This window comes from Puma concolor, chromosome E3 (assembly GCF_028749965.1).
Source record: "Puma concolor isolate L17-30 chromosome E3, mPumCon1.1.hap2, whole genome shotgun sequence".
Lineage (NCBI taxonomy): Eukaryota > Metazoa > Chordata > Mammalia > Carnivora > Felidae > Puma > Puma concolor.
Window position 1 is genome coordinate 38,132,648 of NC_141682.1, and position 27,072 is coordinate 38,159,719.

At 45.0% G+C, this 27,072-nt stretch overlaps 1 protein-coding gene across 21 annotated transcripts in view; it reads right to left on the reverse strand.

The window, feature by feature from the left end:
- The window catches only part of RBFOX1 (RNA binding fox-1 homolog 1), a 2,073,113-nt gene that overhangs the window by 1,879,753 nt on the left and 166,288 nt on the right, over positions 1–27,072 (reverse strand). For all 21 annotated transcript variants that reach the window (XM_086691386.1, XM_086691383.1, XM_086691381.1 and 18 more), the window contains exon 2: positions 11,583–11,621. In XM_086691386.1, the coding sequence (XP_086547512.1) occupies positions 11,583–11,621 (39 nt within the window). The remainder of the gene's footprint in view (positions 1–11,582; positions 11,622–27,072) is intronic.

Consider the following 27,072-nt stretch of genomic DNA (forward strand, 5'->3'; position numbering starts at 1 on the left):
AAATGCCACCACAGAGGTAGAGAGCACCAATGTCAATATAAAGAAGAACTGGGGCGCCTGGGTAGCTCAGTCAGTTGGGCATCTGACTTCGGCTCAAGTCATGATCTCACAGTCCATGAGTTTGAGCCCCATGTTGGGCTTTGTGCTGACAGCTCAGAGCCTAGAGCCTGCTTTGGATTCTGTGTGTCCCTGTCTCTCTGCTCCTTCCCCCACTTGTGCTCTGCCTGTCTCTCAAAAATAAACATTTAGCAATACTCAGGTGCATGGTTTAAAAAAAAAAAAAAAAGGAAAAAGAACAAACTAACTCCTCCACTTCCGACAGTCAGAGTCTTTGAATATTTTTAGAATTAATATAGTTGTGTGGGGTACCACGCACGGGTACTCAATAATGTGATCATGTATGTGGCTCCAACCATCATGAAGGTAATTTAGCAATATCTATTGAAATTTAAAACACTCATACCTTTGATCAATCTGTTCCACCTTCAAGGATATATTCTACATAGATTTCCTTGAAAAATATGACAAGATATATGCACAATGATGTTCACTGAAATATTGCTTTTAAGAGCATATCAGTGGCAACAACCTGTCAAGAACAAACAAATCATGATACATCCATATGATAACATATTATGTAGTCACCACAAATAAAGGAATAAAACTCTCTTTGTGCTGCTATGGACAGAGCTCCAAGATAAAAAAGGAAAAGACAAGTTACCACTTATGTGACCACTTTGGTTTCTATGTTTAAGGCTGCATATATACAGTCACACACTAGCATAGCCATAGATGATTTTTCTAGAAGAAATTCAGAAAGCCATTGGGAAGGAGGACAGACTGGGCTGAGGGATGGGGGAATGAGGCACTTGGTAGCTTTCTGTCCCATTTGAACTGGCTAATTAAGTTAATTTTTAATGTCAGCATGAGTCGTCTAGGTGATGGGATCATGGAATTTTCTTTTGTTTTCTTCATACTTGTATTTTGGAAAAGGCAGACTGTGGAAGCTGTTTTCTATATACAAATGAGGTAGAGACAGGTGAGGTGTTTGGGGGTGTGTAAGAGGTATGTGTGTGCTTTTATCTCATCTTCCTTGAGACCTTTGAGAGAGATTAGGAGAAAATCCCCTATCAGCTTCAACCCATGGTCAAACACTTCAACACACATCATTAGTGATTCCAGAGAGCTCGGCAGGGATTTCTTTGTGTATCTCCCATTGAAAAGAAACCTTGATCACAAGCCACTCTGTGAATCTGAGATAGCTCCTATCTCTGAGGAGAGCCCTGCCACCTGAGCTTCTCAGTGGCCCTGGGACACAGCAGGCTCGAGCATGGAAACCATCTCTGACTGGCGAAAGAATGACCTATGGACACAGGTCAAGGTCCTGACCTGTTGGTGACTGAGATCGAAGATGGAGAAAGGCCAACAGAAAGGCAAAAACCCAGGATGTTGAAGACCACTGTCTGACTCTGCATTGGAGCAAAATGCCTGGCGCAAAAGAGGAAGCAGCTTTGGGTTCCAGCAATGTTTTAGGAAACCCAAGCTCTCTCTGTCCACCATGAATACAGGTAACGGGTACTCTAGGGAAAGAGTACCTCATATGAAGCCCAGCCTCTGAGCACAGTTCTGGGAGGGGGTACTTTGGAATCAGAGAGATCTGGATTCAAACTGCATCTCTACTGCCCCCTAGCTGTGTGACCTTGGGCAAGTCACCTAACTTTTCTGTGCTGAGAGTCCGTGTTCTAGGACAGGAGAGGAGCAAGAAACACACCAAGAAGGGAATCACAAGACAGCACCAACATTTGGTAAGTGTCAGGAAGGAAGTCAAATAGATTCTGTAATAACAGAGGTCAGGGAGGGCTCTCTGAAAAAGTGGCACTTAAAGCATGACTCCATCCTTATGTGATAGGCTGTCTTGTCCATTGTATGAGCCAGGGTCCCAGGAAGGAATGGATGGGACACTGCACTGAGGGTCATTTGAGAGGAATTTACAAAAGGGACTACATATGTAAGTGTGGGCAAAGGGTATGAGCACTACAAAAGAGAATACAGCGCTCTGGGGCTAGTAACGCTGAGATTCCAGGTTCTGCCACCATCTCTGAACCTGAGTACAGACAGAGAGGCTTGCCTGACATCTTCATTTAGGAATGCAGCAGCCCATAGGAGGAAGCAGGGTCTATAAATGCCCTGCCCTCTCCTCCCTTCTCCTACAACCTGCTGTGACTCCCTACTGCCCAAACTCAACCAGCAGCCAGTGGGCAATAGAGCCTAGTGCTATGGTCTACACTAAGAAGCCTCCCAAAGCACAGCACAGGATGGAGAAGAGCAGATAAGCAGATGCACTGCTGCTTCTTCCTTCTGCACATCTGAATCTGGGGCTGGCATCTCAGAGAGGACTAGCACCTCTACTCCGGCATCCGTAAGGCCAATCAGAATTACTTTACGTATGTTTTATGTGTGCCTGTTTAACTTTAAATGCTCAATGGATTTGCTACAGACATGCTTCTCCATGCAAGGGATTTTCACTGTCTAGAGCTTTAGACGTTCCAGGTAATCGATAATGCTGCTGCTCTGACTCCAAATTAAATAGCTGCACATTTATTACCCATTACTGGAAGGCACACCAGGAACTCAGCCGCCGGGAGCACACAACCCCATAAACGCTAAGCCTTCCCTCTCTCTCCATTGGCCCACTCCAAAACTCTGTCGGCTCGGACAGTGTGAACACCACCCGCCCCACTTTTAGAAAATCAAACTCCATTCGCTAGTCTAACCTAAATTGGGATGAAAAAAAGCCAAGGCTCTGAAATTTACTCCGCCAAGCTGAGCCCCCAGGGAGAAGGTAACATTTGGCTGTGGAATCAGGAATGTTTGGCTGCCTCTTCTGTCACCTGCTCCTCCAAGGGAGGTGGGGGATGCAGAATTTCAGTTCTATGGGCTATGCATTCCTTATTCCCTTCCTACTGAGCTGTTGAAGCCAACAAGAATGGCTCCCTAAAAGTGGGTAGGCCAAGCTAGCCACCACAATGTGCAGTGAGAAGCAAGGAGAAGCACATTTAGGGTTGGGTGAGGGGAGCTCTCCATCACATCCTGTCTGCCTGAGCTGACAAAGAAGTCACACTAAATGGCTGGGGAAAGACCTTAGTGCCTTAGCCAGAAATGCCCTTCAGTGACACTACACATCGTTGTGCAGGTTTGCATGTCTAGGGAGCCCTTTCTGCAGTCAGAAACTGTGAGGCATCCACAAGAGAAGGAGCCGTGAGGAATCCACCCTGACACACAAGGCCATTGGAAAGGGTGAGAGTTTGGAGAATATGTGCCCCGGCTCCCTTGCAATTAGGATGCTTGCAATTAGGATGAGCACTGACAGAGACTGTGCATCCAAAATGATCTAGAAAAAAATCAGAACTAACCCCATTAGATGCCCCATCCCTACTCAGCATCTTGTAGATTAAGAGCAACAACCAGTGCAATTACTTCAATCACTTATGCAAAGTAAGACCGTTTCCCAAATTGGAAATGACAGTCTGGGCCACCTGGTAGGGAAGACAGCCTGTCCCCATGAGGGGGGCTGAGAATTTCTTTGCTAGTCCTTTGAGTCTTTGCTTGGTCATGAGAAAATCATAATCAAAATTCGTATCTCCTTTACCAGGACCCACTATCATCATCAAATCCTCCACCAAAGTTAAAGTACGGTAGGTTTTTTTGTTTTGTTGTTTTGTTTTTGTTTTTGTTTTTTTGTTGTTGTTGTTTTGTTTTGTTTTTGTGGGGGGGGGATTGGCTCTAGGACTTGCAGATAAAAAAGTAGCCATCAAGTACCCACATGATGTTGAGAGATTCCTCAAAAAGGTTGTACGGTCAAAACGTGTTATCAGCATATCAAAGGTGTTGATAAACCCTGCAGTGAACAAACGTAATGAGCTTTGTTTTCCAAACTTACATGGCCATAGTAATATGACCACCACTTTTCTTAAAAAACGGCTCAGAGTGGGGAGAGAGGGGTAGCAGGTAGTAGGGTGGCACCTGGGTGGCTCAGTCAGTGTCCGACTTTGGCTCAGGTCATGTTCTCACATTTCCTGAGTTTGAGCTGCACATTGGGCTCTGTGAACCTAGAACCTGCTTCGGATTCTCTCTGTCTCTCTCTGCCCCTCCCCCCACTCATGCTCACTCTCTCTCACTCTCCAAAATAAACATACATACATACATACATAAAACATTAAATAATTCAAAACAGAAACAGCTCTGGGGTCCTAACATTATGAACACCCTACACAATGAACATAAGGCACACAGCTTGAAGTCAGTGGTCCCCAACATTGGATATATGCTGGAATCATCTTGGAGGTTTTCAAGAAGACTACATCTGAGTCCCACCTCACAGTAGATCAGCTGCCAACACATCAACAGTCCCCCTCCCATACTTACCTGAAGACCATACCTAGTACTTCAGCATCAACCCCCACAACAGTCAACACCATAAAACACTAACCAAAAAATGGACACTTTGCTAAATAGTTCACAGGCTAACGGGATGGAGGAAACTGCTTTACAGGGCACTGCACAACTTCGAGACAATTCCCTTTAAAAATCTCTGATCCTTCTCCAAAGTTTTCCTCCAGATGACAGATGCTTTCTGTCTTCTCTCTTCTTCCATTTCTCTCCCTACCCAATGGCCTCTAAACCTCTATTACCCTAGCTAATTCTCTTTTGAACCTAAGCCTGTGCAACCTACTCAGGAAGTAGTCCTGCAGAGTAGCTCAAAAGCAGCATTCTGTTCTTACTAAAATTGTCCCCAAGGGACTTGCCCCTAATCCCAAATAGCCAAATCAAAGTGTATTTTTTCAAATCCATATACACAAAAAATGTCACTTACAAAAATTCATTATGTACTCTTGCAGCTAGGTAGAGAGGCCGACATTTTTTACAAGACTGGCTGGGGGAACTAGACAAAGGTTAACCAGGAGGGCTGCATGTAAGCGGTAAAACTCCAGCCATCTTGAGAAAAGGATTCATATAGAAACAACGGGAAGAACCCAGAGATTAAGGACAGGGTCTGTAGAAATCCTACAGGCTGGGGAAAGAGCTGGGAGAGCAGAGAGAGAGGTAAATCCTCACTAGGGCTAGGAACAATACCAAGCATGAATCTTGCCCTCTGCGTGTGCCAGTCACTGATCTAAACACTTCATTTATCTTACTTTGCTTAAACCCTTCAACAACCCAATGAGACCAGTTATCCCAGTGAGACAGTAGCAGGGCTGGGATTTCCATCAGGGCAGTTGTCTTCAGGGTCCATTTGCTTAACCACTGCACTCAAGAGTAATGAACTAGAGCATCCCTCTTATTTTAGTAAGAGGGAGTCAAGAAAATAAACATATAAACAATAAAAACAAGGCCACTTAGAGTGATTATGTTCTGGAGTAATCTGGAGTCATCTAGAAACTTGCTATCACACAAAGGCATTCAGACTGGTAGCATCAGCATCACCTGGAAGCTTGTAAAAAATGCAGCATCTCAGGCCTCACTCCAGACTTACTGAATCAGATTCTGCATTTTAACAAGCACCCCCAGGGGCTCTCTTGACACCTTGAAATGTGGGAGGTACTGGTCTAGAAGTGTGCGGTTGATAACCTAAATCTATTTCAAGAAAGGAGCACTGTGGGTGGAAACAGGGCAGGTAAGAGCCCTGATGAAATGCCGGGTGTAAATACATTTCCAAAGCCACCTACAGCTGGCAGCAGTCATTTCTGACAGTGAACAAAACAGCCGTGGTTAAGAGCTAGCGTCAGTTCCAAGTACTAATGGCTCTGCCACCCACTCAAGTGTGTGACCTCGGGCAAGTTACAAAACCCCAAGGACTCACTTACACCATCTAGAAGTGAAGGCAAAGGATAGTTCCTCCTTGGGTTGTCCAGAAGATTAGGTGAGAAATTCTGTATCCGGTGCTTAGCACAATGCCCATTATATATTAACCCCTCCACAAGCACTACCCATTACTATGATGACATCAAAATTATAACTTAGGGACATTAAGCTGGCTCTGAAGGTCTCAATTACAGGGCCAAAGGCTGTGAAGACAGAAGAATTCACAGAGAAAGGCCAAGTGCAGGTGAGCTCAACTTTCTCATCTTGCATGGATGGAGTTAAAGATAGCATTTCATTCTTGACCTTGACTACCAGACACAAGGGTTACAGCATCCTTCTCAATGAAGTGAAGGGCAACCACATGTAGAATTAGTAACAGGATTCCTACCTTTCAAATCAGCGGGTAAGATAAAAGCAAATCAAACAGAATCTGCAGAACCAAGAAGAGAGAAAATACATGAAGCAGAAAGAAAAGTTCTTTTTAATGAATTTTTTTAATGAGAGTTGATCAAACATGTATATTATGACAAATACACTGAATTCCTCTATGAAAAAGCTAGGACGCTGGGTAAATAAACAAGATCTATCCATAATCTACTTCCAAGAGATACTTGCAACATAAGTAAATTAAAAACAGTAACAAAGAACGGATGTGTCTAGGCTTATGAGAACCAGAGAAAGATAGAAAGTAGCACTGATTTCAGAAAAACCCAAGGCAGAAAGCATTAACCAAGCTCCACATGGCCATTTTATATCCAAAAAACCTTCAATCCATAACCAATGCTAGCCAACAGCCTTTGTGAGCCAAATGACAAGGGCTCAAAATAGATAAAGTACAAACTTTGACCAATACCAAGAGAAGCTGACAGGAATATAGTAGCTCTGGGAAACCCTAACCAACCCATCCAAATAAAGTAACCAAGGCTTCTGCACTGTAAATTAATAAGGTTTCTAAGACAGAAGAGCACACCATTACAAGTGTCCAAACAGTATCTCAGGAAAATTCAGCTAGACTTGCCCATTTATCCATCCATCAGTCAACCCACTCACCCACCCACCTATCCATTCATTCGCTCATCCATCCATCCATCTGTGCAATGTGCACTGAGAATCAACTCTTTATCAGGCACCGGGGATCTAATGGAATAAAAAGATAAAGTGCTTCTTATTAGGATTTTTACAGGCTTCCTCCATGCACAAAGGAAAAAGGAGTAAGTAGACAAAGTAATTAAAACAGAGGCATGATGATAAACAATGGGATATGGTACAATGCAACAGGAGTAACAAGGTGTCAGCTAAGGTCTCAGGCTTGCATTCAATTAGACATGGGAAGAAAAAGGAGCAGGACCTGATTCTTGAGGAGCTTGTATTTTAGTAAGAGGGAGTCAAGAAAATAAACATGAGAACAAGATTATTATTTCAGATCATGCTGTGTGCCATGAAGAAGGTTAAGATAGAAAAGGGCATGTTTGGGGCAGGAGGTGTTGATACTTTGGCTACTCACCAGAGGCTCCTAAAAGAAGGTGGCATGAGATCTGAGAGCCTCCAGGAGCAGGAGACTGTAGAGGCCAGGTCAGAAATGTGCCTGGGAGCCAGCTCCTTGCCAGAGTGTTTGGCATTATTCTTAAAACCATGGGAAGCCTCTGGATCTGCCTGAGTAGTCTGAGAAGTGACTCCCTGTGGATATGCAGCAGCCCTAAGGATGCCAAGGGTTCCTTAGGTAGTCAAACACCCTTCTAAAGCCAGAACTACCTATACAGGCAGACTTGCAGCTTCCACAGAGGCTCAGATGGTAAATCCTACTCTAATTACACTGGTAATTATGAAGTGACACTTACTGAGCAGCAAAGAGCATTCCTTCTGTTATGAAATGATCCCTGGGAAGCCAGTCCCAGCCTCTCTAACAGGGAAGGTGCTGTGAATTTACAAACAGCTGATGGAAGGATGTGAGATCCAGTCTAGACAGGCACCATCAGGAGAAATAAGGAGCCCAGGCATTGGGAAGGGACTCGACTGAGCATCCACACTGCCACTCCCTATTCTAGAGGCAGCATCAGAAACAGCAAATACTCCACAGTCAATAAGACCTTGATTTTAATCCTTGTCCTGGCCTCCGTGAGTTGGGTGACCTGGGAAGGTTATTTACTTCTCTGGACAGGAGGTTTTCCACACACAAATGGGTTTAACAACAGCCTTCCTCGTCAGGGTACACCTGCACACAGTAGGTGTCTGAGAAGGGCCAGGCCTTTCTCTTCAGGCTCTCCCACACCCCTTGGTTGGGAGCTCAGGAGGGAGAAGGAAGGAACGGAGAATAAAAGTAAGGCAACAGCCAAACACACAGCTATTATGCTCCCTGGTGATGGTGGAAGGAAGTTAAAGAACCGGTGATAATAAGATTCTTGCCCCGTGTTCCCTGTGACGGCGAATAACACAGACATGAGAACAGAGCATCCATCAGAACTCAGAGACAGACGAAGACAGGTGATCAAAGGAATAAATCCTCTGCAATCTGAAAAACAGACTGCCTGCTTTCATCCATCTGGGAGGTAGCGAAAGGACTCAAACTCTGGCCAAAAGCATACTTTTCTACCCAAACCACCGTAGGTGTGGCAGGTTTCTAGAACAGATCCCCTTGGGGCTAATCAATCTTCTCTAGGTCTGGCCATGTCTGCCAGTGCCTCAACCCCACCCCCCACCCCCACTCTGAGCTAAGCTTTAGAAATATACCACTGCCAGGGAGATTTATCCATTTTAAAAGGTCAGAGAATTACTGCCATTGAAGCTTGTGCACGGAGCAGGTGTAAATATGCCCCAGCTCCCCCCCATGCTTTATCACCCTCCGGAGAGAGGGACCTGGGGAAGGAGTTGAGGTTCCAGGAAGTTACTTTCCAGGAAGAACGTTTAACTGCTTGGTATCTGGGGAGCCAAGGACTCCGTGTGGGTGGGACCTACCTGTCTATGTCACCTTTCTCACCAGAGAAGCATCTGTCTCCAGCTTCCTCGGCTGCCAGAGAAGCTAGGGATATGGACCTTCCCTTCCTGTTTTGTGGAGCATCCCTCTGCAAGAGAAGAAGGATGAACAACTCCACACAACAGATCCAGACCTCACCCCCATCACTCAAGTATTGACAAGGCAAGGATGCACTGTCAGTTAAAAAAAAAAAAAAAAGAAAGAAAGAAAAAAACACCACCACGTTGACCATCAAAACCAGATAATCTGTTTTTCCACACACTGGTTAGTAAACCACTAGCAATAAAGAACAAATCACTGCTGCCACAACACGAATTCCCATTTTCTCAGGACCAACAAGAACTTCAGAGCACCCCAAGATGCTCTGGGGGCTACGCGGGTTCAGCAGACACAACGGTAATGAGGTATTTAGAAAACAACAAATCACTGCACACTAGTATGGAAAATGCTGATGCCTGGAGGAGTCTGGAGAAACCGTCAGGCAAAGCAGGAGGAAACCACGGTGTGGAAATGCACAGACCGAGGTTCAAATCCCAGCTCTGCCAGTTACAAGCTGTGGGACTGTGGTCAAGCTACCTCATCTCTCTGGGCTTCTGCCCACCATGGTAGCAAGAGGGATGATGAGACCTAGCCTGCCTAGGTGCCATGGAGGGTGAGGCTGACCCAAATGTTATCAAAGAACTCACAGCTGATGCCCAATGAATCGGTATTAGTTTGTCAAGTTGACTTTGTCAGCACTAAGTTTTACATACATCTATACAAAGAGAGAAAGAAACAGAGATAGAGAATTAAATAACTCAGTCAACCAACCTATCAACAAACTGACTCTATCAAATGACTCAGCAACTGCATAGACAGTCCAAAGTTTAGAGGTCAAGATGCTCAATGGAAAAAGAGGGTAAATCAGAGACCAGCAAACTCACTGGACAGATTGCCCAGGAATGATACATTTCGTCCCTTGAGGTGAGAGGAACCTACCTGCCCTCCCCTGTCCTTTCCACCTTTTTTCCCCAGTACTGTGCACAGACTAGAACATGCTAACCAGGGACAACACCCCCAAGTGCAGGACAGCATGGTGGTTGAAAACATGGCCCCTAGAGCAGCCTGCCAGGCTTCAAAGGAGTTTGGCAGTTCTTCAAGAAGTTAAACACAGAATTATTCTATGACCCTGCAATTCTACTCCTAGGTATCCACCCAAAACAATTAAAAACAGGACTTCGAATATTTGTACATGCATGTTCACAGCAGCACTGTGCACAATAAGCCAAAATACTCACCAACAGACGAGTGGATTGACAAATGGAACATATCTCTATGATGGATTGTTACTCAGCCATCAGAGGAACAAGAAAGAACTGATACATGATGCAACAGGGATGGATGTTGTAAATGTTATGCTCGGTGAAACAAACCAATCGCTAAAGGCCACATACTGTATGATTCCATTCATATGAAATGTCCAGAACATGCAAATCCATAGAGACACAAAGTGGTCGTCGGGGCTGGGGAGGGAAACAGGTGTGACTGCTAACATTGTTCCCTTTTGGGTGATGAAAATGCTTAGGGGCAGCAGTTGACCACACTAGGAATGTCCCAAATGCCCCTCAATTGTTCACATAAAAATGGCTATTTTATGTGTATTTTTCCTCAGTAAATTACTTTTAATTATTCAAATTCTTCTACCCATAACTGGCAGCTACCAGCAAGAGCCTGTGGAAGATCTCCAATGGGCAGTGACACCTGCAGGCCGAGAAGGAACAAGGGAGCACGGAGCATGCTCTCATCACCACTCCACTGACAGAGACCATAGATTCAGACTCCTTGAGCACTGACATCACCTCCAGGCCACTCAAGGGCCAGCCATGCTTCTCCCCAGTTTCCATCACACAAGAAATTTACATGAGTAATAAAAAGCCACTATCTTGATACTAATCTTAGAAAGGAAAAAAAAAATCTTACATTTGTATTAATTTTTCTTCCCGGGTTTTAATTGAAGAGAGGATACAGTGTCATGAGGGAAATAAAACCTTACTTCATCTATCCAAGGGCCATGTGGCTTCATTAGAAGTTACATTAGCTCCTCATTAAGCAACAATAATAATGTGGAGTCAGAATCAATGAAAAAAAAACGCATTGCTCCAAGGTATAGATCCGTTTGGTTCAATTATATTCTTACATGGCCAAGCTCCAGTGGCTCCGACACTAGTAAAAATGTGTGATGCCAGAAGATGTGGCTTCCCTCCTCCGCCTTGAAAGCTGAACAACGAAACAGAGGCAGGGGCATGGCTTCCATCCCCCTACCACTCTCATCGTCTCTAATATGAGACCCTCTAACCACTTACCCACCCGCACCCTGGCAAAACTGGCTTCATTTCTAGAGCTCGTTCATCCACTGTGCCAAGTAGGCTCAATGTCACCAGCCTACCTTGATCCACTGGCAGAGACTGCTCTGCAATAGGGTTGAATTGTGCTGTGGTTGATTATAGATGTCTGCTTCAGGCACAGGACTGGAGCGCTGTGCCTGATGGCACATATGTGCCTGTTATGCTTAGGAGCCCCTCCAACTGAGAAGGGAGCTTGAGGAAACTCTTGGTTACTCACCCTGGCAATTCCCACTCCTCTCCTTAGCCACACCCCTACATGGCTGGGCTGGGTTTTTCACAGTTACAGCGTTCATGAAACTTTTTACCTCCTTCTTTTTCACCGGACTTAAACAAAAAACTTAAGTCAGGTCCAAAAGAGTACTTACCTGACCCTCGACCAGGCTGTATGGCAGGGACAGTAGATCCTGCATTAAAAAAAAAAAAATACAAAGACAAGAAATGCTGAGTTTCACATTGCAACAATTGCTTTTCCTATGTTTTTCTCTTAGACAAAGTAATTACATCCCTTGTAAAGAAATATTCGATTTATTCAATCCAAAAATGCCCATGGAGCACCTAACACATGCCTGGTGCTTTGTAGTCTCTGTTTATAACAATAAACAACATGGCAAATTCCTGCCATGGGGTGGGAGGAAGAAGAGGGAAAACACAGCAAATGTGGAAGGTAATACATAATAGATGGAAATAATACCAGACAGTGATAAGTCGAATGGTGATACAATGGGTTATGGAGTGCAGAGGGGGGAGTGCTACTGTAGACTGGGGGTAGGGGTGGGGGTTGTTCAGAGTGAACGACAAGAAGGAACAGACATATCTGGACTAGGTATTTTAAATGCAGGGACAGCAGGTACCAAGGCCCAGGGCAGGCACAAAGCAGCAAGGCTAAAATGGCTCAGAGTAGTCAGACATCAGACAGGGACCAGATCACATATGGCCTTTAAGGCTGATGTACAAATTTGGATGTTTTTCTAAGTAAGTTAGGAAGCCACAGGAAGATCTTATGTATCTTTTCACAGCACCAAAAGCTCTATCCTACTCAGCTCAATAGCCCCAGGCAGCCCCACTGGAGCAGACTGATCTGCGCACATGCTTACCGCCTCCTCAGAGGGCTGACCCAGCTGCCAGCATAGGAAGGGCCCTGGCTGGGTCGAAGGGGCAAAGGTGAGTTGAAGAGATACTTTCTGAAATGCCAATCTCAGGGCCAGCCTGCACGGAAGCCCCAGACATCACCCTCCAGTCCAAAATGGTTTCCCAACCAAAGTGGAGAGAGGGCAATACAAGCTTCCCTTTTTCCTGAGGCTTAGATGGAGCCCTTCACCATGTGCCTGTGGACTCTGCCAACACCTCAGAATGAAGACAGCAAGACAAGAAAATCCATCGCCCAGCCTGTTCCCAGCTGAGGATGACCCCCTGGGCAGTGGCTGGTCCCAAGCAGGGTTCGGGGCCCAACGAGCTTAACCAACCAGCACCCAAATGACAATTAGATTAGATACTGCTCTGCTTTGCTGCCCAAGAACTCAGGCCCAGCTGACCTGATCACCTGGAGAAGCAAACACCCAACCCTTCCCTCCCACCAGTACCCCTTGCTGCATTTAAGGTTCATCATGCTACATTCGCAGGGTGGTCATGTAGATTAAATGAGACACCACTTGACCTTTACACTCAGTAAAGGCCTGAGTGTTAACAGTTGTTGTTAGCAAGTTTATTAACATTGTTGGTCAAGCCCAGGCCCAAGACATTGACAATGAACACACACTAGGACCAGTCAGCACAGTCCATTTACGTAAAGAGAAATGCTCAGGGGTATGATTCTGAGCTAGAGTCACAATTTGGAAGGAGGTCATCTGTAGAGTGGATGCTGGATAATTACCTGAAGGATGAGCTGCTTCTCTGACTATCTCCAAAGGTGAAGCACCCAGGAATGCCTGGGGCTTTTCCCTCCTGTTTGCAAGGTGTAAAACCAGAGGGCTTGAACTGTCTGCCACTTAAGCCACGCTGCCCACTCAGGTGGGTCTCTGGCCTCATGTTTACAAGGGAGGTACACCTGGAGAGGATGTGTAAGGTAAAGCCTGGGGTCTGTATATGTGGGTTAGACAAATACAGACCTTTCCCCTGGGGTCTTAGTACCAAGCGCTGGGCCTCCCCAGCCTTTCCTCCATCCACTATCCCTCCCCTTCCTTACCTACAAACTCTTCTTCAAACCAGGACCCAGAAACGTATCTGAAGCTTGCCTACCCTTCCTTTCCTGGTTCCCTTATGCCCTTTACAAACAATCAAGCTCTGTTCTCTTTGCTTCTCTCCATGCATCCTCCGGGACTGTGCTCAACATGGGAGACACAGTGGGAAGCACAAAAGGACAGGCCCCCAGTGGCCCTTATCTGTGGGAGGAACAGACAGAAATCAGGGGATCATGAAATACAAGTGAGGCCACAGCTCTCAAGAGGAGTGTGTGGGTCTCCTTGCCACTGTCTCATTTGCTCCTCAGTTCCTGTGGCTCCTGCCCATCTGGTCTGCCATGGTACAACCAACCAGAGCTCCTTCTGCCTTCTCAACTTGGCAGGAGCCCCCAGCAGTGACTCTCCACTCCCTTCTTAAAGCACTGTCTTGCCCCCTTTTCTGACTTCCTTTCCTCAAGTGCTTCTTCTCTGGGTTCCATTTTCTGTGCCTGTTCCAAGAACACCAGCATCCTCTGCACATATCTTACTTGCCCTCCCTTGGGGCTATTTACTGAACCCCTTGGGACCTCATTTCCCACCTCCTCTAGGACCCCTGAGTGTCTGCATCTAGTCCTGACCTCCCCTTGCCTCCAAGCTGACTGTCCTCCATTTCCCAGAACCACTGACATTTTAATTCCATGGGGCCCAAGCCAAGCTCTCCTCTAGCCACCAGCTACACCTCCTCCAGCTCAGGGCCTGGGGGCCTGCCCTCACTCACCCCCACACTCCTCGGGCTGGTCCACTGCAGCTGTGTCTCTCACACTGCACTCTTCTTGTCCCTGATCTGGTTACTACATAATAAGAGACTCTTCAAAGACACATCTCTGTGCTGCTGAGAACAATTTGGCTCAAAGGAAGGGGACCACCAGGAAAATTTGGTCAAAACAAATATTCCGTGGCAGTTTTTCAGGGTGTTGGTCATCGTGGTGTGCCATGAAGTGGTTTCATACACTTTTCATACATCTTTAACCACTTGGATCCATTTTCGTCTTGTATTAAGAGTTTCATTTTATTTTGTTTGAGAAAGCAAAGCCCACTATTGCCAAGCTCGACTGTAACTAATGGCAGATACAGCATTCATCTAGATGAGCTTCATGTAACAGTCCCTTGAAAAGCAATGTATGTGCTTTATGTCAATGTGCTGCCCTGTGAAAATCCATTTTGCAGTATGTGTGATCCTGGAAAGCTAAGGTGTCAACTGAATTTATATAAATCAAAATCATTATTTTCCCCACCACTCTTTTCTGAATTATAAATGAAGAAGTCCCTATCATTCTCCAGTCACCCCTAAGAATCATGGATGCAATTTTGACGGATTTTCTTTCAGCCTTTTCTTAAGCATGTACAAACATACTTGCCTATATATGCATATATACAGCCACACAAATATACTTTACAAGGTGGATGAGAACTGTAGACATTGAGGCCCCTGTATACTTGCTTGTGCTTTTTATAATCTTAATGATAGAGGGTATCTTTTCCAGATTGTTCATGTATAGTTGGGTTTCTCAATTCCAGCACCGTAGAAAATTTGGACTGGATAACTCTTTGTTGCAGGGAGGGACCCTGGGTTCCTTGAGGGACCTTTGAGATGTGTAAAGAACCCATGACATGGGGCCATCTTTTTTAACAACTGCGCACAATTCCATACTATGGGTGCACCATAACTTAACTGTCCCCCCTACTCAACGACATTCAAAATCTTTTTTTTTTTTTTAATTTTTACTTGTTTTTAAGAGAGAGACAGAGGCAGAGAACAATCAGGGGAGGGTCAGACAGAGAGGGAGACAAGGAATCCGAAGCAGGCTCCAGGCTCTGAGCTGTCAGCACAGAGCCTGACACGGGGCTCGAACCCACAAACCACAAGATCATGACCTCAGCCAAAGTTGGACATTTAACCTGACTGACCCACCCAGGCACGCCTCAAAATTTATTTTAAATTCATTACAGGGAACTGATGGTTAAAAAAAATCACTATGTATCATGAGTCATTTTAGTCTATCCTTTTCCTAAAATTTCCATTACTGTCTATCCGGTTTGTTTAAAACAGACAGGTCCTCTATGCAGATTAGGCAGCTCTTTGTTCATGTGATGCGTCATGGGTACAACTCCACCTGTGTCAGGGAGAGAAGGGTGATCTTCAGTGCCATGATGGCATCGGCAGGTGGCACTCTCATGCACTGTGGGCAGGAGCAGCGATTGCTACTACCTGTCTGGCAGGCAATCAGACAAAACAGATCAAGAGCCATCACCCTGTCTAACAATCTATTTCTTGTTCAGTAAAATTAAGTGGATAGCTCCAGTCTGTCCCTTCCCTTCTCTTTAGGCTGGATGAACTCACTGAAGCTAGATGGCTCTCAAAGATAAATGCCTGGTCCTTCTCAGAAAGACAATTAATGAGCTCAGAGACTGCTTAAACCAAGATGAAATGTGAGATTAACAGACACAGGGACATCTATCCACCCTGCCAACAGGCTATCTCTTCCTTGCTGGGCTGTTTCATTAGATTCCGCCAAGGCAACCCACCAAATGCACCATGGCTATCGGGGCTATTTTTGAGATAATTGCGAGGCTTGGGCTTGGATCCACTTAAAGGCAGAAATATGGGACAGAGAAGGATTAAGGCAAACCTTACCCCTTTCTCCTCTGTCGAAAAGGTCCCAACAGGCTTTAAAGGGAAGAGAAAAACGCATGAAACTTTCATCAGAGCCTGGTTGGTTTGCTGCAGGAGCTGTGGGGCCTGAAGTTCCAATTCTGAACAGTTCCCAGTACAATAATTAGGCACCTTTCCTCCCTGCAGGCCTGCTCATCTCCTCACCTACTCCCTCCCACCTCTACTCTCTATGTCTGGGAGAAGAGCTGCCTTTAGGGGAGAGGGGGGCAGGGGAGAGAGGAAGAGAACGAAAAAGGGAGAAGAGAGGCAGACAACAGTTAAGGACTATGTCCTAACTGCACTCTGGAATTAACAGACCACTGCACTCTTTGGATGCTCAGACGTTACTCCCCTATACATCACTCTTAAAAACCGAACCCAACCTCTGTTCGCATACATAATCTTGAAGGCAGGTAGACCACGACAGGGTTAAGTCCCATCTAGGCCAGCTGTCCCTTTTCCCTTCCAGCCTACAATCTCCTAGAAGGCATACCAAGAATGTGAAACTTCAGGGGCCCCTCAGAAAGGACCTAGCTTGCCTATAGCTTCTCCATTCCTCTGCCCAGTAAAGAGGAGAAACAGTCTTTCTACAGACACTCCTTTCCTTGTCATACGTTTCGTGACCAGAATTTCAAACCTGTCATCTGAATGTGTCCCCTCACCCCCCCCCCCACCTGATGACAAGCACAGTAACATTGTGAGATCAAGCAGTGATAGTCATAAGAACTGGAAAGAGAAATCCAAGCAGGTGACGCACTTTGCTCCTGCAATGGGATTAGAACTTGGATTAATCTTTGCGCCTGTTCCTTTGTGCCCTTCCTTATATAAGACTTTTCATCAGTCAGAGGCATCCTCCTTGCCTGAGGGAGGATTAGGATTACTTTAGCAGGAGTCAAAGGAGAAGGACGGTGCTCAGTCTTTTTGAATTCCAAAGAAATCTGCCAAACCAGTGCCTATACAACATTCTCGCCATTGGAGGGAGATCATGACACCAAGAATGATTGCATCCCACCACTATTTGGAAGGAGCCTTCCGCTACCACAGCTGCCCAAAGACCGTGGGTGGTCCAGGACTCCCATTCATGCCCAGAACCTTGCAGAGCTCCAAAACCTTCTCCATGTGCCCCCCGCCCTTTTCAGTGGTGTCCCTTCTTTTTCAAAGAAGATACAGAAGCCTTTTTAAAGTGACCAAAGGGGTTATAATGGTACAGACGGGACAGCAGTGAACTCCACCCCATTAAACCTGCATTGAAACATTTAATCCTCACATCCTGTCTATGTATGTATTTATTATTCTGGATTCACATATCACAAAAACAGAGGAGTTCTCAGGCCTCCATACTCAATGAGCTGGGATTCAAACCTGCTCTGTGATGCTGATTCCAAGGCCTCTCTTGTCCACTGATTACATCATATAAATGAAAGATCAGACCTGACACTGTGCTGAGGGACACACACTGGCCCTCAGGTGGCTTCCAGAAATGGGATATCTTAACAGAAGTAACGAGTACAGCACTCCAGATGAGGAAACGAAGCATATCAGCTGGGTCTTCAAGCAAACAGATGCCAAGGCGGAGTCAGTCAGGTACATAGATTTACTAGGGACTAACACTTGAGTAAGCAGTGGGATAGTATTCCCCCAAAAATGCATGTTCAATTCCCAACTTCTCATAACTTGTGAACATGACCTTCTTAGGGAAAAAGGCCTCTGTAGATGTAATCAAGCTAATATGATGTTATATTGGATTTGGGGGGACTCTAAAAGCAAAGACCATGTCCTCTCAAGAGAAAGTAAAGGTAGATTTGAGACACAAGAGACACAGACACAGGGGAAAGCCACATGAAGGCAGAGGTTGGAGAGATGTGGCCACAAGCCAAAGAACACCAGGGGCCACCAGAAGCTGGGGCAAACAAGGATGGATCCTCTTCTAGAGCCTTGGGAGGGAGCACAGCCTTATCAACACCTTGATTTTGAACTTCTGCCTCCAGGACTTGAAGAGGATAAACTTCTGCTGTTGTAAGGCACCCAGTTTATGAACATTTTTCCCAGCAGCAGAGCACTGACAGAGCTGCCCAAGAGAAAAGGAGCCAGCAAGATTGGACAGGCAAACTGCCAGACATGCCTGCATATCTAACACGGTCTGGCAGTTCTCCAGGGACTCAAGAGCCCAGGCTGCCCATTCCAGGAGTCCCAGATCATACGGAAATGACCAGGCCCTTGAACACAGTCTTTCATTCATTGGCTGGGACCAACCTGAGAAGAGCAGGACAGCTCAAGTGCAGAGGTGGGACTGAGGACCTAACAGCTGGGGGCTGTCATCTACCCACACAGGGCAGGGTGGGTTCTGCATCTGCCTTAGCATGGACACAGGGAGAATGGGACCAAAGTTCCACCCCATTCTTAAATCCCCGCCTGCCAGTGTATAACCCCCAACATGAAAGGAATCACCAGTCCCAGCACCTGGCTGCCTCATTCAGTCATCCATTCACTCCACCACTGTTGCCTGTGGGCCTGCTGAGCCCCCACACCATGCTCAGTTAACTGGTGATCCTGTGTGAGCCCAGAGCAGTTCCTGACCCCTAGGACCTGCATGCTAGTTGAGGGGACACAGCAGGCTGAAAGGTGCTACAGGTGAGGCTGGAGGGACAGGTGGGCAGAGTATCAAAGACAGCTTGGAATCCACGGTCATCAGGAGCCTGGAGTTTTTCCAAGTGCAAAGGGAAGTCACTGGACATGAGAGCAGGGAGGGATGGAGCCACCCTTATACTCATATGGAGAATGATTCAGAGCCAGAGTCAAAATAGCCTATCAGTTAGGATGCTTCTGTGGTTCCTGCAAAAGGTCAGGGAAGTGTGAATGATGGCGGTGGTCACAGAGAAAAGGTGACAGACTCAAGAAATATTGTGGAGATACAATCAAGGGAACATCTGGTGTGTCACAGGGGTATTTGTGTTGGGGGTAGTGGGGCCAGCAAAGTGTCATTATCCCAGGTTTCCTGACTTCCATTTCTGGTGGACAGTGATGCAGATTAGTGATCTGGGGAAGATATGGGGAAGATCAGGACTGGGGAGGAAGAAGAACTGGGAGAGATCAAGAAAGTGTTTGATAGACATGTGACATGTGAGATGTCCGTGAGATATCCATTTAGAGTGGAGAAAGTAGCAGAACATTTGAGATTAAGATGAGAGGTTGGAACTGAAGTATAAAACTGGGGATTGGAGAGACCTTACCAGTTGGTCTGGCAAATGATAAGACTTATTTCTCTGAGGTAGAATCTACTGCACGGAGATATGATGAAGTGTTGGGTAAGCTGTATCTGCCATGCCCAAGGAACAGGCAGCAGGTAGTCACAGATGCAGATAAGGGCCTTAACACACAAGACAAGGGTCATACCTGGAGACCCAGGGTTGTACCTGGCCTAAACTCCAATGCATGCCCACATGTGGCCTTTGAGCACAGTGGCACAACAGATCATAGGACATTACTGCCTGCATGTGGGAATCCAGTCATCACAAAAAGATGTTGACCAGGACGATCTAAGCAATCCATCAAGAGATCAGGACACAGTCAGCACCAGGCCCTTCCTGGCTCTTCAGACATAAACCATATGGGATACATTACCTGAGCCAAGAGTACTTTGGAATATGGAAACATCCTAATGTAAGGGAAAGAGCCTGGGATAGTAAAAGCCAGGTGGTCCTGGCTTCTATCACCAGACCATGAAATCTATTAGCACAGTGATTGTATCTGTCTTGTACACTAAATTCCTAGACCTGGCCACACCAGGTACCCATCAGGATCTCACTAAAAGCCAGTAACATGGATGGGTAGGTGGACAGATCTAAATTCTATCATGTTCCTTTGTTGTTAGGAATAAGAACAGTCAAATTTAAAATTCCTTAAAACCCATGGGTCTATTTTGATCCACACCAGCTTGAAAACACCTCCTTCAAGAAGCAGTAGAGAAACACAGTTAACAATGTGAGTCATATTGCCCATGATAGCCCCACCAAAGCCATGAGGCCTTGTGTATGTCACCTAACTTGTTTGAAACTCAGTTCTGAACTGTCTAAGCTATAACGACAATCATACCTGTTTAATTGGTCTCTAACAACTAAATGAGATCATAGATATTCAACGTACATTTCCCAGAAAAATGGCAAATAACAAGTTTGTGAATAAATTATATGTTCCCACTCCTCCTCTTGCCCCTCTCCTCCTACCATCAGACATCTCTTCTGACTGTGCTGCGTGCTGCCCTGCCCTCCTGGCCATACCTCCCATCTGCAGGCCCCCATGGCCCCTCACCTTTTGCCTTATTCCTGTGGGCTCTCATAAATCATCAGTGACATGGAAAACAACAACACAGTTAGCACATGCTGGGCTAATTGTGCTAAAGCCTTCATAATCCAACTTCAAGTAAGAGCATCTAGTACTTAATTTTTAAAATGTAATATATATTTAATGCAATATTAATATTTAACTCAATGCAATATTTAATTTGCTATCTAATGCAAATAAAAATAGTAAACAGATTTATTAATGATTTACACAAGTACTTGCCTATTCTGTTTTTAAGGTATTTTTCTGTCTAGAAGACAATCTTCTACCCCCCAGAAAGCAAATGCAGGAGGATTTTAGAGCTGGTTCTTGTAAGTGGGTCAGAGTTGTCATCTTTAAGTGGGTTTGACCAAGAAGCAGCAGCCATGGATTTCATTTACTCATATAATTAATGAGAGCATATTATGTGCTATGCACTGGGCTAAGATGTAATGACAAGAGAGAAGCCGCCCTATTCTCCCAGAGCTCACCATCCAAGGAGAAGATAAAATTCTGCAACAACTAACATAAGTACTAGAAAGAAAACCCTACAGTAGTCACACTAAACACTAGCAGGGTACCTAACCCAGAATTGCAGGGTATGTGTGTGTAGGGGGCAGAGGGGTGATCAGGAAGACTTCTTGGAGGAAGCAATATGTGAACTGAGGTAACTTAAAGGAGAGGAAGGGCCTTCCAGGCAGAGAGAAGAACTGAAACAAGGCTGCTAGGGACATCACCTCCAAAATTCATGTCTGAAAACCCTAATCCCCAAAGTGATGGTTTGAGGAGGTGGGACCTTCAGGAGGTATTTAGATCAAAGTAGAGCCTTGTCAGTGGCATTAGTGCTCTTAAGACAAGAGAGGACAGAAACGATCTATTTCTTCACCATGTGAGGGCACAAGAGGTGAACATCTTCAAGAGAACTCTTACCAGTCACAGGGTCAGCTATGCCTTCTTCTTGGGCTTCCAGCTTTCAGCAATGTGAGAAGTAAAGGTCTGTTGTTTAAGCTGCCCGGTCTATGATGTTGTTAGAACAGCCCACCCTGACTAAGCCTCAAGGCTAGAGATGGGGTTGTGCCAGAGACCAGAGTAGTTCTTAACTGCTGGAGAACTGAAGGATCTTAGGGTGAGGCTGGGCTTCATGAGCCCCAAGAAGGGGTTTGGACGTTTTTCCAAGGATAATGAGATTTAGCCGCTTAAATGACATGACGAAGGCTGCGTTTTAGAATGAATACTGTGGCTGGAAGACAGTTCCACAGCTAGCATCTACTCAAGAGATCAAGAGAAGGGAGATGTCAATGGGAACAGGACAGAAAATGGGCAGCTTCAAGAAATACGTGGGACACTGGACACGAGTTGGTGACTGTGTGTGGCAAGTAACAAACAGAACAAAGATAACATGTAGGTTTTTAACAGTTGGGTGGGTGCAATAAATACTTGATGTGAGTCACAAATGTCATTGTTATTCTAACTCATTACTGATGATGTCTTGGTGCCACCCTCAGGGATTCAACGTAATAAATCTATTTATACTTCACAACACAACCTTTCAACTCTGTTCCCAAAAATAAACATAACCCATCAAAGGTTCAAAGTGTGATGACAAAGTGGGTTTAACTTGGTTTCTTCCAACATGAGCCAAATGATCCAACACAATGTTGAGATAATCCACTATTGTTGGGCATTTAGGTTAAGTCAAGTATAGCACAGACATACAACTGAGCATTATACAACCTTCAGAAATCAGGCTCCAATGTTGTATTTAATGACATGGAGAAAAAAATGGGCTTAATGCAATGTATATCTTTTTTTCTTAAACTTCAGTGTTCATAAAATAATCTCAACACATTTTTAAAGAATAAAATATGTCACAATATTAACTTTTTTAAATTTTATTTATTCTTTTATATTTTTCCACATTTTCTATTTTTTTCATCATGTGCATGTATTGCTATGGTATTCATAACATTAAAAAGCAAACAAAAACCCGTTAGTTTCAGTTTATTTAAAAAACAATACCTAATAAAAACACGAAGTTTTGGACCAATGCTATGAACTGTCCTCCTTAAATTCAGGGACATAGTCCAAGGCTAATTATCTTCCAAGATCAACAGTTTTTATTTCAAGAACTTATTTCTCAAGACCAGGGCTCTCTCGCCAAGCAACCTTCACCCAATATCTCTTTTCTTGACCATTATCCTGACCATACCACCATCTTTCTATCATCCCATTAAGAGAATGAACAAAGAGAATTTAAGTGAATACCAAAGGACTGCCTCTATAGGTTGTTGAAAATCTTATGTATGGAGAATAAATATAATGGACCTTCATCTGTGGGAGAAGAGGATCCAGTTGAGTGAAACATTACAGAAATCCAAGGGAGAGAAAAGAAATGTTGAAAACTTATCTAGTCATCTTGGATAAGGATGATAGAGTCCTCAATTTTTTTTCCCCAAGGCCTGTTTCTTGTGGAGGTTATAAAAACCTGATCCGAAAATACCTAACACTCCTCCCATCAAGAGGTATCCCTTCCCTTGAATCTGGATGGGCTCATGACTTGCTTCAACCAACACAGTATGGCACAAATAATTTTATGTGATTTTTGAAGCCTTATCATAGAAGGTCCTACAACCTCTGAGGGTCTTGGATAATTCACTCTCCGCACTCCCTCTTGACATGGTTCCTTTCAAAACCCAGTCTTCATGTAATGAGAAGCCCAAGCCACACAGCCAAGTTCCATGGAGGCCCTCTGTTCTCAAATTCTAGCCAAGCCCGACTTTTGGGTCATCCAACCCAGGCACCAATTAGGTTAGTGAAGAAGTCTCCAGTTAGTGGTGCTGGTCTCAAGGTCTATGAGTCATCCCAGCCATCTGAGTCTCCCTAGCTGAGGCCGCACACATTAGAGGGCAAGACAAGCTATGCCCTGTCCACATTCCCAACCCACAGAATATACAAACACGGTTAAATCATCATTGTATTGTTTGGGGTGATTTATCACAGTAACGAGAACAAAAGCTTGTTCCTAAAAGTGGGATGTTACTCAATCAGAACTGAAACACACAGCATTCATTTGGGGACAGTGTGACAGGCCTCAAGGCAACAGTTGGTGAGGGCAAGAAGAAACCTAATATTGGAAGCTAAAGAAAAAAATTCCTGGTTATGTAGTGGAAGAAACTTTGACTACACTGTTTCCTGCAGTAATGCAGAAAGTAGGAAATGTACTGGATAAGCTCAATGTTGCATCTAAGATTTCCAGACAGTGTTGAAGGTGCCACCTGGCTTCTTCTAGCCACCTAGAATAAATTGGGCAAGAACAGAGCTCAATTAAAGAATAAATATAAAGGGCCCAGGGCACTCTTTCCAGCCATCAAAGGCTATTCAAAGAAAGGCCACACATGAATTCTAGGTTGTTATCAGAACACTATGCCTGCCTCGGAGTAAAGATGAAGTCAGTAGTGTGACTGAAAATCCATTTGTTAAAACTGAAGATTTAAGGTGGTGCCTCCTAGACGACTTCAGTCAAACGAAATTCCTTGTGAGGATCTTAAGGAGGCACCCAAGAACAATAGGTTTCCCAAGGATATTAGAAATACTATCCCACAGAAGCCACAGAGAGCCCAAGCATAGAAGGACTTATCTCCAAGAGATTTATAGGTATGGCTTTGGTCCAATGAAATCGATAATGAACTGACACATAAGAAATCCACAAAGTTCTTAAAGTAATTATACCAGCTTGGACTAAAAGGACTAAAAGGGACCAAGACAGTACTAATAAAAAGAGTCCTTTGTAGGGGTGCCTGGGTGGCTCAGTCGGTTAAGCGTCCGACTTCAGCCAGGTCACGATCTCGCGGTCCGTGAGTTCGAGCCCCGCGTCGGGCTCTGGGCTGATGGCTCAGAGCCTGGAGCCTGCTTCCCATTCTGTGTCTCCCTCTCTCTCTGCCCCTCCCCCGTTCATGCTCTGTCTCTCTCTGCCTCAAAAATAAATAAACGTTTGGGGCGCCTGGGTGGCGCAGTCGGTTAAGCGTCCGACTTCAACCAGGTCACGATCTCGCAGTCCGTGAGTTCGAGCCCCGCGTCAGGCTCTAGGCTGATGGCTCAGAGCCTGGAGCCTGTTTCCGATTCTGTGTCTCTCTCTCTCTCTCTCTGCCCCTCCCCCGTTCATGCTCTGTCTCTCTCTGTCCCAAAAATAAACTTTGAAAACAAAAATTTTTAATAAAAAAAAATAAATAAACGTTAAAAAAAAAAAAAAAGGAGTCCTTTGTGGGCCCCTGGGTGGCTCAGTTGTTAAGTTTGAGACTCTTGATTTATGCTCGTATCATGATCTCAGGGCCATGGGATGCAGCCACGAATCAGGCTCACACTGATAGCAAGGAGGCTGATTAAGATATTTTCCCTCTCTCCCTTTCTCCCTCCCTCTGCCCCTCACCTGCACTCTCTCTGAAAATAAACATTAAAATAAGAGTCTAGGGATCCCCAAACTTCTATGGAAAGAAAGCAAGTTGACAGGATATAGACTTTCTTACAGGGAGTACAGTGGACAGTGGTGACTCCAAGGTCAGAACCAAGATCTCAGAGTTGGAACCAAAAGCCGCAAAACTCATTCCCTAATGATTTGGACCCTAATCAAGACATGGGCATCTTATGCCAAACTGGATTTCAAAATTACCATAGGCCACTGGCTGCTATGGTTTTCCCTTTTTTGAATGGGAATTTCTATTACAGTTATCTTATGTCTGTCTAATCACTGCATGTTAACTGCTGGGGGGGGGGGTGCAGATAACTTACATCTTTAGTTCACAGATTTTCACACGTTCTAGAGAACCTGTACCCAAGGGACCAAACTTGAGAATCCTCATCCATACGTAGACCTTAAATAAGGTTTACGAGATCCTTGGCCTCAAGCCAAGCGTGATGGTGTAATGGGAGATACTTTTGGTGGGCGAAGGTCTGGGAAGAGTCAAGCACATTTTTCAGGTGGGAAAAATGCAAATAATTTGCAGCTAGAGTGCACACTGTGTTGGTTTTAGAAACACTGCCCCAAATCCTTTAACACCCTTTCTATTGCAATATGGAAGCCATCTCTCCCAGATTTCCAGTCTACTGGCCCACCATGCAGACTTTAGACTTGCCAGCCTCCATAGCTGGGTGAGCCAATTCCTTAAAATAAACGTCTTTATATATACATACACATCCTATTGCTTGTGGGCAGTTTAAGTCCAAAGGGTTTCTGCTAAAGAATTCCCTCATGTTCAGGGCAGGTCATTAGTTCTATTCATGTCTTCAGTTGATCGATGTCTTCAACTCCACATTATGGAGAGCAATCTGCTTCACTCAATCTCCACGGATTTAAAAGTGCATCTCCAAAAACACCCTCACAAGAATACTCACTATTACGTTTGACTGCATATCCAGGCACCATGTCCCAGCCAGGTAGACATACAAAATTAACAAGCACACCTATCCGAATTTCTGATCCATAGATTCACTTGAATGTAGTAAAATAATTGTTGTTTTTTGTTTCTAAGTTTAGGGTGGATTGTTCTAGAGCACTGCAACATTAGGACTCCTCCAAAAGCGTGAATGACTTTGGCTAGGCACCTTCATATCTGAAATGCTACAAGAGCACGTCCACTCAGTGATAATACTGCACTTCACCTTGAGTCAGCAAAGACAAGAAATAAAATCCAAACTTCAAACAAAAGCCAAACTCCTCACGCAGGATGATATGATTTGCTTCAGCCCACTTCTCTAGCCTCTCCCTCTACTTCATTCATCCCTGCTGGAACACGTCAAACTCTTTTCCTTCTCTTTGGCTAGAATGTTCTTCCCCCACTTTCATACATGGGAACTAAGTTTAAACATTATCTTCTTCCCGGACCCCCACCCTATCTAAGGAACCCCCCAATGAGTAAAGATAAAACATAATCTTCCTCCATCTGCATGAGAAGTTAACATTCAGTTAAATTCCTAGCAATGTCTTCCTGGTTAACTCATTAGGTGGGATATAAATTCTATTAGTAGGGCAACATTGCCTATGGTACAAATGACCTTTCACTGGTACTTTGCATCCAGCCTAGGAAAAAATATGAATGGACTACAAGTACCCAAAGGGACGCCATACTTTGGACATCATTACTCTGTAGTAAGAGGAAAGCCCTGTCCATGGCATTGTGATGAGTGGTACTGGCCCCTGTGAAACATGCAGCTTCTCAGCCAGGTTAGACCCACACCTGCCCCCAGGTGGAGTCCTCTCCTTGTGGGGACTGCTGAAGAAGAGAAATGCCTGGTAGCAATTTAGATGTGGGAGGCAGAAAAAGAGAGGAATATAGAGTGACCGTGATATTGACACTTGGGAGACTAAGCCCATGGCAGTCAAGTTAACCTGGAGAGGGACCCACAGGCGATGATAGGTTGGGGGTGGTAGAGATCGGGAGTTTGATCTTGGACTTCCCAGCAGAAATGTCAACCAGACAGTTGCAGCATGGAGACAGGCAAGATGGTGTCAGCACATATGGGGATAATCAGAAGCTATGGGTACCGGTGAGCCCATCCAGAAACCATGCACAGTGAAATTTTTACGGGCCAGGAGATAAAACCCAGGCAGTGTAATATAGAAAAAAGCTAAGTAGAGGAGCTAAAAGGGAGCCTATGTGGAGTTGAGACACA